Source organism: Triplophysa rosa, linkage group LG9, assembly GCF_024868665.1.
Source record: "Triplophysa rosa linkage group LG9, Trosa_1v2, whole genome shotgun sequence".
In the NCBI taxonomy this organism is placed as follows: domain Eukaryota; kingdom Metazoa; phylum Chordata; class Actinopteri; order Cypriniformes; family Nemacheilidae; genus Triplophysa; species Triplophysa rosa.
In genome coordinates, this window is record NC_079898.1 from 5717311 (window position 1) to 5729291 (window position 11981).

Here is an 11981-nt window from a genome sequence, read left to right on the forward strand (position 1 = left end):
AAAAAACTTTATCCATTTTTAAAGACTGCTCATGTGTCCTAATACTTCCCTGGGCGGCTGTAAATCAAACGTATTTATTTCGAAAGAGAGCAAAAAGCGGTTGTGTATGGAGAATTGCCAGGCCATTCAAACAGCAAGCCATGCATTGTGGTGAATTAGAAAGTGCCGGTCCATACTTGGCAGCAAAGAAGCTCGAGCTAGGTGTTCCATATACATGAAATGATTTGTGAAGTACAGAGTGCAACTGGCCCGAAAGCTGAAGAAAAGTGCTGATGCGTTTCAAATGAGCTGGCAGCTTCTCTAATCGCATTCATATTTTACTATCGGTGCGTGTGCGCGTTTGCGCTTGTTTGCGATGAAAACGCAGAGACGACACGGGGTGGTGGTTTCAACCTCTTTTATTAACACAAAAGCAGGAGAGAAAGACGAGGACATGAGGTGAGGTTGAGAGGAGATTAATCTAGAGCGCTGATGGGCTCGCGGCCGCCGCCGGAGGTCTCACGCTCTCAGGCCATCCATCCACCCAGAATGCAAAGCCTCCGGATTCCAGTGGCTAATTGAAAGAACGGCTTTTAAAAACAGAGATTTAATAAACTAACATCAAAGCTTTTTCCCCACGCATCTCCGGAGAGAGGGAGCCAAATTCATCAGAGGCCCACTCATCTTATAGGCAACCCAGATGACGAACTGTTTCACACATTTTCTGTGGCGCTAATAATAACTGGCTCCGCCCTCTATCGCACACACTTCCCACACGGTGTTTTGATATTAGATGGTTGTTCATTTTATGACATGACGGTGCTTCTTGGGTGAGAAAAGCTGTATCTACTTCCATTATTCCATTACACTCAAGCTACAGGTTACAGCATATTTGGGCTGGCGGGCCGATTTGGAGAGATGGGGAGTTACTTCTTCCTGGTGGGAGTGGGAGACTTCATGCCACGGGGCGGGACGGGAGATTTGGTGCTTTGGGGTGGGGACTTGGTGGCAGGGGGGGTAGGGCTAGTTTCCTTCAGGCCGGGAATTACAATGGGACCAGTTGGAGGCAAGATCCGTATGGGTGTCGGATTGGGTATGGCCTCTGGGATCTTGTCGCCATGCTTGTACACGCTGACGATGATGTCCACCGACTCTCCGCCGTACTTGTTTTGCACCGTCATGGTGTACTTGCCGGAGTCCTCGAGGGACACGCCTTTGATGGTGAGGCTGGCGAACTTGCCAGAGTCCATGGCGACGACATAGTGATCGCTGAACTCAACCTCCTGATCACTCTTAGACCAGGTGACCAGAGGTTTGGGGTCACCACACACTGTGCAGGTCAAACTAAGAGTCTGAGGAAAGAAAGAAAAGAAGACTTGCACGTCGAACTGAAAATGAAAGCTTTGTTTAGAGAAACTCATCATGGTCAAACGTAATTATCATGCTAGGGTGTAAATATGTAGTCATGAGAAATAGTAAGATTGCATTAAGCGATGCAAATATGGAAAATGGTCTACACTGTCCTATGTGTAATATGCGAGTGGATTATTTCTAACAAGCAAAACATTTCATTTTCCCTCTCAATTACAATACCGTTCCAAAGTTTAGGGTCATTCACTCACTTATTAATATTTTTATTCTACATAATAGAAGTATAGATAGTACATTTCATTAATGCTAGGTCATTTTCAACCCAGTCTTGCGTCAAAAAGGAATGAACCCCACTGTTGTATTTTAATTTAACCTATGCTGGGTTGTTTCAAACCATTGTTAGGTCAAATGTAAACCATATGCTGGGTTAATTAAACCCAAAGCTTGGGTTGTTTCCCTTTTTGACCCAACGGCGGGTCAAAAATAACCCAGCATTTTTTAGCGATATGGGACTAAAGAATTATGCTATGACTAAAGAAATTCCACATCAAAACTATGTTACATTTGATCATATTCATTGTAGTCACCATTTGTCCAGAATTTGCAGAAATGTTCTCATGTCAACTTCTTGAGGTCTCACCCGGAGATGCTTTTTAAACAGTATCTGTACTAGATGCATTTTCATCATTATTTAATCAAAGTTACAGTATGCATTTCAAAAACTTTTCTTAAATAAATGTTAGTTTTCGAATGAAAGAAGCTATCATGTTTGCATAATTATTTTTGGCCACAAAATGAAATGTCTGTCATATTTATGTACATTTGAGCATACACTAAGCTTTAGATAACAAGGTCAGAAGAAACATTTCACACAGGTGACCCTAAACTTCTGAACGTTAGCATGCATGTCAATATACTGTATTTAATTATTGTAATGTATTGGATATTATCTTAGAATTTTGAGAGATTTAGTTTAGTAAACATATAGGGAGGAATTTCAAATAATTACAATATTTGGCTTGTTACGTGCTCCATGCTGTTTTGCATTTTCTCAAATTACGTTTCAAACAAAACATGTTCACTAGAACTTTATTTGAAATATTCAATCCTTTCATGAAAATCGGTATGAAAGTATATTAGTATTTTAGAAAAATTCATATTTGGAATTCATTTTTTAACAGTTTTGTAAATAACCAGTTTATAATTAATAAAGGTTAAATGTCTGAATGTGATGAAAGCGTATTTCCTTAATTAAAAAATACACGAGCATATTTATTTGTCATTTTCCTTTAAAGTTACAGTGTACAAAAATACTGCAAAACAGAAATAACCCAACTTTAATGTGAATATGTCTTCAGGTCATCTACACAGTACGTCAATACCTTTAATTTCTATATTTCTTCACCTTTTCTGAAAAACAAACATTCCAGCAGCCCTGTGGCAACAACATCCATCCACCTTTATTATCAGTTTTATTTTTTCTTATACTCTCCCCAAGTTTTTTTTTTCAGTTTAACATGGCAGCTTCCATATACAGCAGCAGTAAGGGATATACACTGAGGATCATTTGGACTTTTAAGTCAGGGGAACTATAAAACCTCAAATATACAGTACTATGTGCTCCCTGCTGAGAGCTCTCAGTGGAAAAGTGTCTGTGAGCTCTGTAGATCATGTGAAAGGACTTCTCTCCTACACAAATTCACCTTAATATTGGCTTTAATGGATCTAAAGGCCACCGACCTGCTGTGTTTATTTGATCTGCAAGAGAAAAGGATGCCAGGCATTTCCAGCATCGACTATTCAGCCGGATCGTAATCCCACCAATATTTTTCACAGGCAGAATTCACTGTATTCCCCAGCGGGCTACACGCAAAGGATTATGAGACGGAAGACAATGGGCATTGCATCTAAGGAAGCCAGGGAGTGTGACGGCCTCCAGCGCACACTCCCAAAGCTGAAGAGAAGAGCCTGCGGCATTACAGATTACTGACACGCCGGCATCGTTTTCATTACCAAAATAGTAATTACAGTACTACGCACACAATGAAAGTCTATAGGGGAAGTGTCCAGGCGGGCGGCGGGAGTATAAATATTGCGCTAAAGTTATCAGGTTTACTGAATGAGTTACAGACTCATGATGTGGTCATGACATCGAATGTAAAAGACCCAATGTAACACATGTTAATGGGGATTATTTACTTCTTTTTAAACATCATACTAGTTTTGATTTACTGATACTGTACATGGGTAGTTGACTTATAAATCATACCATAATCATGTCCTATGGTGTGACATAGCATTTAGAAAACAAACTTGTAATATTTAATGGTGTTATTTTATTAATATTTACATTTATAATATAAAATAACGTATGAGAGATTTATCTTCATTTTTTTTTCTAAATCTTTGCCATCACACCATGTGACAATTTTGCATATTAGTCTGACAACTACCCATATATGGCTTATATACCGTACTGTGTTGATTTTTAAAAACTTTTGGATCAAAATCTTTATGCATTGCCATATGTTTTTTATTATAGTGTGGTTCACACATGCAGTGTTTAACAAACCTTCTTTTCCATAATAGTCACAACATCAGGAAGACCACCAACCACTTTGCCGCGATCTGACAATGAAAACATGATGAAATTTAATCTAGGAATGTAATTACATATCAGTGAAGGACCCCCAGTGTGACTGAGCATACTCACTCTTTTCAGCATAAGCTTCCGCTCTAAAGAGAAAGAAAAGAGTGTCATCGAGAGTCTGCATCTCTAAACATTTGGTCGTGTAAAGTCGTGTGGCCTCTGATGTAACGGTTATCTTACTTGAGTCTTTGGAATTCAGCGTAGGCATTCTCGTAGACTGCAGGTGGGGGCAGGTGATGAGGGGAGAGAAAGACATAGATAAAAGTTATAAGCAGATAAAACACCAATACAGTTTTTTAAAAAAGGAAAACTGCTTTCTGTGTCTTGTCCCAGAGGCACGGTATAAAGAGAAAATCAGCTCTCATTATTTTAATAACATTGTTTTTCCAGCGTGGCTGGAAATAGTTCTCCTTCCTGCGCTTATTACTGTCACCATTTGGCAAATCACATGACCCGACACCAGCCCTAGATTATGTTTGACATCAAACAGGCTGTTTACTATCCGAAACCTCTGCCAGTATCTGCACCTTTGATACCATGATGCTGTTATTTTATCCCTGGATTTCCCTAAATCCATTTCCCATGTGTAGAGCTTCAACTCCGGCCTTTACTTCCAATTATGAATATGTCTGCGCCGGATCAGTGCCAGACGGCCTGTTTCGGGCAACCGTGTGGGTTAGAACAAATCCGATGTTGTATTTCCAAACAAGATCATCTTTGGAAATGAAAACACAGAACCGCTTTGAAAACATGACGCTCTTTTTCCTCTTCCCTGCTTTGATGTGGTTCTCATTAATGCTGATATCGGAGGTGATTCGCAGCGGTTTGAGATGTTGTTTAACATATTTCACTTGATTCTCTAATTAGTTTAGGTTTAATTGGAATCTTTCTCATAATGCTGCTCTTTAAAGGGGTCACGTCATACATTTTATATTTATTTTTATTTCCCAGAGGTCCACTTATAAACTTAGTCCGTTCTGTGCCAAAACAGCCGTAATTTAGGTTTTTATGACCCTTTCCACCCTCTCTCTGACCCTTAGACTTTTATCTTGCTGCTGATCTTTCCACACTTCGATATGAATGTCCTTTTCTAATGTAAAATGAGCATTCCCCATCACTTCGCCATCCATCCGTAACAGCTTCTTTTTAACGTTTGCATCTTAACATCTTAAAGGGATAGTTCACCCGATTTTTTTTCATCATTTTGTCACCTTCATGTCATTCTAAACCTGTATGACTTACTTTCTTCTGCAGAACACGAAAGAAGATATTTTGAAGAATGTTGGTAACCAAACAACATTGAACCCCATTGACATTTCTCAAAATATCTTCTTTTCTGTTCCACTGAAGAAAAGAGAGTCATACAGGTTTGGAATGACATTGTGGTTAGATTAAGTTAAACTCACGTTGTCCAGAGAGATCCAGGGTTCGGGTGTGTGTCTTCTCAGAGTCCACGATCTCAATGGTGTACTGTCCTTTCTCCTTATCAGTAGGTTCGACTATCTGCAGAGTGGCCATTGCTGGGTTGCCACCAATTTGCATCCTTTCTGATGCGCTGATTTTGCTTTCCCTTAAAATACAAAGAGCAAACTAATGCACAAGCTCAAAACATTGGTAAACATCAATATCTGTTCATCAGTGGAAGGCCTAACAAAACCAATACAATCGCATACAGTACGCATTTCAATAAAATGTTTTGACCAAACGTGACCAGTTTCCAATCCACAACATGAAATATCTTGCATAACTGACAGTTATGTGGGGTATCATTTTGGGCCAATAACATTTCAAGATGGGCGGAGCTGCTGTAACTGAAACCAAGCGTGTGACAACATGCCCCATTTGGGTTGGTAAGAAAACCTGCGGAAACAAGCTTTTATCGCTTGTTGCTTTATTGTGTCACATCTGGCCGGGACACATTGTAAGACACGTTAAATTCCAGCCTCTTTTTAAGTCAATTGTTTGTTCAATTGTTTCCCGCAGAGAGTAAACGCTCTCCAAACGATGAGAGCATCAAATTAGCATGTCCCCTGTGTAAAATTAGACACGGCGGGTGTTTTTTTACGTTGCGACTGAATGCGAAATTCCCCCTGCATTAATACCTGCTCTGCATGAGATTCAAAGCGTGCACCGGGGGGAGGAAAGACCCAGAATAGCCACTTCAAACTGTTAATACAGGGATTTGAGAACCCAAGCGTGCAGAAAGAGGCTTTTCTCACTACGTTAGTATTTCACATGCCACCGAGTCACCTCCAGGGCAGAGCATTAGGTAACAGCAAATCACAATGATTTGTTTTGCGTCGACATCGGAGCGGGAACAAGATGACTCTCCACACCCGTAATTTCCCATTGTTTAATAATCATTGAAGTCGTATACATCGCACTAAAGCGACACAATTATGGAGAAAAATCTGAAAATTGTGTTTATTGGCAGAGCCGCTGTTAGGCCCGTGGACGAGTAGAGCCGTGTTTATTTCATTTTCACGATCTTTTTTTATCGTTTCAAGAGAAAGTGGAACATGTGCATACTTGTGTTTCCAGTGGATGTTCATCTCCTGCGTGTAATATTTCATATGACACTGAAGCATAATGCCCTCCGCAGTGCACTGGATGGACAGCTCGGCCGCGCTGGATCCTGTTCACGTCCAAAGACGAAAAAGAAAATCTTAAAATTCACAGGCCTGGGCTGGTTGGACTAAAAGCAGCTTTTAAAACGAGCACAACTTTTTTTGTTATTTAATGAAAGGTGTTCAAGAATGCGGTGGAGTAAAATGAACGACTCTTTTTTTCTCATAATAACAGCAACAGAAGCGCTGTGAATAAATTATCTTTGAGTCTTTTTGTTCTTGTGTTTTTTGAAACATCAAATTGAGAAGATTAAATGTATTCGGTGCATCAGAAACTGAGCTTGAGGGGGTAAAGAGCATTGACTGGGCTTTTAGTTCACGTTAATTGTATATAAATGAATAGGCGTGGCTCATGCGTTCTGTCAAGATGATGCCCGAGTCATATTCACCCCAAAATCAAATTAAAAAGACTTTTTTTAGGACTACATTTGCATTGTGACATTATGCTCATGAGAATGAAGCACATTTTACGCAAATGAGAGAACACCCAGCGTGCTCATCTGCAGTCTAGACGAAGGCTTTTATTGTGTAGTACATCTATTGTGGGGCTCTCGTGACGAATTGCTTGTGATGTTTTCTTTGTTGCTTTGGATGAAAGCTTTGAGCTAAATTCATAAAATGTAAACATGGCTAAAAGATAAGCGTTTTTGGTCACTGAATAATGCACATATTTAGATTTGTGTGGATTTTAATAATAATCCTAAATGTGGAAGATAATAATAATAAAGTACAGTATGTTTTGTTGATGGGTGTGAATTAATGTCAAAATACAAAATAAGAGTCCTATAAGCTTCTTTAAGCAAAACATCTTTTTTTCACTAGGTCTTTTTGATTTGTGGGTGAAATGTGGCCTGGACCTGATTTTGTCAGATTCACAATAAACACGCTCGTCCCTTTTTCAGGATCTGAGTCACTCTTATTTTTGACAGTCATCTAAATCTATCCACCCATGGGCTCACAGTCCATCACCTGGACCCTGACTGCTGTGAAGCAGCACTAAAATTGAACTATGGGAAAACATAAAAGGTTAATAATTGAAGTTCTGCCCTATTTTAAGTCCGATGCCCAGTTCCAGACACCACGGACAGGGGAGATGGGAGCAATTGATTTAAATCGATTGGCGCTAACAATGAAAGACAGGCTGGCTGTGGAAAGTCGAGCGCACGGCATACGTACCAGAGATACGGGTGAGCTCATTGATGATGTCATCAAAGGCTGTGGAGGATAAAGAGTTGAATGCATGTTGCTGAGAACATTCTGGAGTGTTTACTTTTTCTGTATTTGATAAGACGGAGATGTTACCTTTTCCAGAAACATCAATCTGTGACACATCCTGGCCTCTGTCATCGGTGATGGTTGCTTTATATAGTCCCACATCCTTCTTTGAGAACTAAAATATCAGGGGGTAAAAATGGAAGGAGAAAAAACAAAAACGGGCCAGCCGAGTGATGCTTTTTAGACAAATGCTGGGAGAATAGTTTCAGTGCTTCATTGTGTTGGGTGTAAATAATAGCTATTTCAAATTGTTTTGAAAGTGTCCAACAATGACAAGGAATTGCTCTCGCATTGATTCACACCTCTATGTTTCAATCCGGTGGTCAATTTTTCTTAAGTTACATGCTGTTATGGTTATTTTCAATGACACTATATGACGTCAAGAGACGTTCAACAAACAAAGCCATATAGTTGTAAATATAACTATTAATATGTCAAGTGTCAAGCCTCTGTTTTCTTGTTGTTTGTTTTGTTGTTAATGGAGGTTGCACAAGCTGTTTAACTCTGTAAATTGGATGAATACCGACTGGAAAAACAGACTAATTACCCACAGCAGTCCGATGGGGATTGTGTGTTTTTCTATTGGAATAACCTAGTGATGGTTCTTAGCTCTTAGTGTGCTTCAGTACACTACTGATAAACAATAAACTTTGATTACAGAAAACATTGAAAACGATGTCTGGTATTGGTTAAACCAGAACAAAAGATGTGTAACAGGTCTGCTGTGACAGGATGACAAAATAAGGCTGCATAACCGACAGTCGTTTTATATAGTGAAAAGAGATGAACGCTCATCATTTGTTGTCAACATCAAAGGCTGCATGTGTGTCCAATCAAATTCAGTTTTTTGGAACTAAATTCGTCTTTCACTTGATAATATGATGAATATTCAGCCCAGCCTTTATTCCATGTGTTCAGGCCCATTCACACCAAATATTTTTCTCAATTTAGAAGCAGAGTTATTAAAGTTTTGATTTTAGTTTGATTTCGTTTTTAGTAATATTTAAAATTAGCTTTTATTTTTAGCTTTTTTTGTTTATATGTTATTTTGGTTCTATATTTAGCAACTTTGTTATATGCTCTTGTCATTTTATTATTGACTTGTTTGTTTTTATGTTGCTGTATAAGATTAACTAATTTTAGTTTTGTTTATTATTATAATTTTAGTGCTTTATACTTATTTCAGTCTATTCCTGAGGCAACGTTTCAATTTTTTGCTAGTTTATTTTTTCCAATCATTTTCAGGCCAATATTTGATTTGATTTCAATAAACAAAAACGCTTTCAAAGTTTTAATTTTTGTAAAATTAAATAACCTTGTCAAGAAGAACAGCGGAGTAAACACCACAAGTATGACAATAAAGATATCGAGATATGATATCGTCGGGAATCTCTTTCTTCCACCTGATGAACAATAAAGAATTGAAAGCCAATCAAAATGCATTTAAATTTAAAGGGCTAGCGCAATGAAAATATGAAACCGCAGTGCACTATAGAATAAACAATGTTATTGTCTGTTGGTGTGGACGCAAACATATTTATCCTTACAATATTTTATACTTCAGGTTTTTTTCAATTTCTTGTCATTCCCACATTGTACGCGGCCGCCACCTGTCTGGTGTAAAAACCACTGGACTAACCCACGGGGCTAAACTTGACTATTTTCTCCAACGACTCGAGAGTTTGAGGTGAAGTTCTCACATCATTAAGGGGGAACCTGCAGACTCCTGAGCTCAGGTCGGCAGGCACGTCAGAAATCACCTCCGCATCATCTTTATACCACTGAAACACAGACTCCTTCTTCAAATTAGCCACCTGAAGAGAAACACCAACACTTCAGCACATCCGCAGTCAGTCCGAGACGCTCGACTAAACCAATTCCCACTTCACTTGCCTTGCAAACAAGAGTGACGGAGGCGTTTTCCGCAACGTGGAAAGACAGGAATTCCATGAAGTGAGGGCCTGAGGAATGAAATATGAACAGTGTGTAGTTTTGTCATGGGAATGCACAACTCAATAAAAATCAGCCAGCGGGCCTGCAGTCGAAAACAACAACAGAACCAGCACAAATGAGGTTCGGTGGTCTCGGCTGGTTCGCTCAAAAACAAATCTTCTGTGATCAATCGCATGTCATTGTAAATGAATGTTAATGTCATTGTAAACTTCATGTCGAATCCACGCAACTTTCTCTTGTGAAACAAGGAAGCCGTTTTTAAGAGTATCTTTGACACAAACGTTGTTTGTAAACCTCCGAAATAAATCATTCAGGGAATGCATTACCAAACCGCAGGGTCTAATACACCTAGTTTATTTCAACAGCTACATCACCGCAGTGTAGAGTGCAGTACCCTCTTTCACACGAATGTACTCCCTCCTTTGGTACTCCGCCTCAGCCAGCGCTGCCTTGAAGGCTGAAAGAGGGAAATGAAGCAGGAAGTATAAGAGGTCAGTGAGTAGAGTTCAACAGAAAAGCACAATATCCCTCGTGATGGCAGCAAAAGCCCGGAGCCAGATGGGCTCTCACCGTCTCCGATCAGCACCAAAGTGGACTGGGCCTTGGCTTTGCCATCTTGGATCTGCACGGTGAAAGTGCCCTCGCTGTCCTCGGTGAAATGATCCATCACCATCTCGATAATGCCCGTGGCCACGTCGTGACTCATTTTAGTTTGCTGCGAAAAAATCCGGGAGAGATAAAACATTCTCGCACAGAGACACGGCAGATGGTAGTGTTGCTATTTGGTTTGGTTACGTTTCCTCGCACGCCACCGGTTGGAGCTTAACTTAATATCAAACTTTAATGTGGCTTCCCCGGTTTCTATTTATGACATTGTGAAGGCTGCGGCTTGTCTGTATCAATTTGTTTGACAGTTATTTACCTCGCAGTTGACAAGCTCCTTGTTATTGGCAAAGAATTTGTACTTCACGGCAGAGGAGATGGCCTCCACTTGCAGCCAGAAGCGCATACGGCCTCTCTCTAGAATCTTATAGGCCAGCTCGGTCTTCAGAGGGATTACTGCAGCGAGAGAGAGAGAGAGAGAGAGAGAGAGAGGTGATACATGACAAGCTGACATCTCGCCTTGTGTGTTGTCACAATTCACACACGTGTGGCTCACGACTTGTACATGAGCTCATGTCAATTCTAGTTATAATCACATAAGTCTCAAGCAAACGGAGATGTTGTTATTCGTTGTATTCTTCATTTTAACTTTATTTAAAGCAATATAACATAAAAGCATGAATGATTTTACACTGGTGTTGTCAGGCACAATGCAAAGCTAATGTAAATCAAGACAAAAATCACTGTCATGTACAACCGCCAGTGGCTTATTGCTTGTATAATGGCAGCAATGGCTTTAACAATTAAAGTATGACATGCAAATAGTTTTTATTGTTATTAATAATAAAGATAATTCTTATAAATGAATTAAATGTTTTTTTGGCTACTGAAAGGGCTTCTAAAAATATTTTTTATAAAGATCAGACCATAAGGTTTCATTTGTTAACATTAGTTAACTTCAAAATGACAAGGTCACACTTTATAACAGGGACCAATTCTCACTATTAACTAACTATTAACTATGACTTTTGCCTCGATAAACTCCTAATAACTGCTTACGAGTTAGTTTTAAGGTGTAGGTGTTGGGTAGGATTAAGGGATGTAGAATAAGGCAATGCAGAGGTTTAAGGCAATATTAAGGCAAAAGGCATTAATATGTGCTTTATACTGTACATACTAGGGCTGTCAAACGATTAATCGCGATTAATCGCATCCAGAATAAAAGTTTGTGTTTACATAATATATGTCTATGTACTGTGCATATTAATTTTGTATTTATAAATACAAACACATACACATGAATACATATTTAGGAAATATTTACATGTATTTATTTATATTTACTAGTAATTGAAATTATATATAAATGTTTATTAATTTTTATATTTTCCTTAAATATATGCATGTATGTGTATGTGTTAATAACTACAAAATTATTATACACAGTACACAGATATATATTATGTAAACACAAACTTTTATTCTGGATGCGATTAATCGCGATTAATCGTTTGACAGCCCTA

At 39.0% G+C, this 11981-nt stretch overlaps 1 protein-coding gene across 1 annotated transcript in view; it reads right to left on the reverse strand.

The window, feature by feature from the left end:
* Positions 1-381: 381 nt before the first annotated feature.
* The window catches only part of myom2b (myomesin 2b), a 35572-nt gene continuing 23972 nt past the window's right edge, over positions 382-11981 (reverse strand). Inside the window, exons 24-36 of the mRNA XM_057342672.1 lie at positions 10778-10914; positions 10426-10570; positions 10250-10312; positions 9796-9863; positions 9603-9716; positions 7930-8017; positions 7804-7842; positions 6530-6635; positions 5407-5570; positions 4181-4217; positions 4064-4086; positions 3923-3978; positions 382-1331 (exon numbers count right to left, since the gene is read on the reverse strand). Coding sequence (XP_057198655.1) covers positions 906-1331; positions 3923-3978; positions 4064-4086; positions 4181-4217; positions 5407-5570; positions 6530-6635; positions 7804-7842; positions 7930-8017; positions 9603-9716; positions 9796-9863; positions 10250-10312; positions 10426-10570; positions 10778-10914 — 1466 coding nt within the window. The 3' untranslated portion in view covers positions 382-905. The remainder of the gene's footprint in view (positions 1332-3922; positions 3979-4063; positions 4087-4180; positions 4218-5406; positions 5571-6529; positions 6636-7803; positions 7843-7929; positions 8018-9602; positions 9717-9795; positions 9864-10249; positions 10313-10425; positions 10571-10777; positions 10915-11981) is intronic.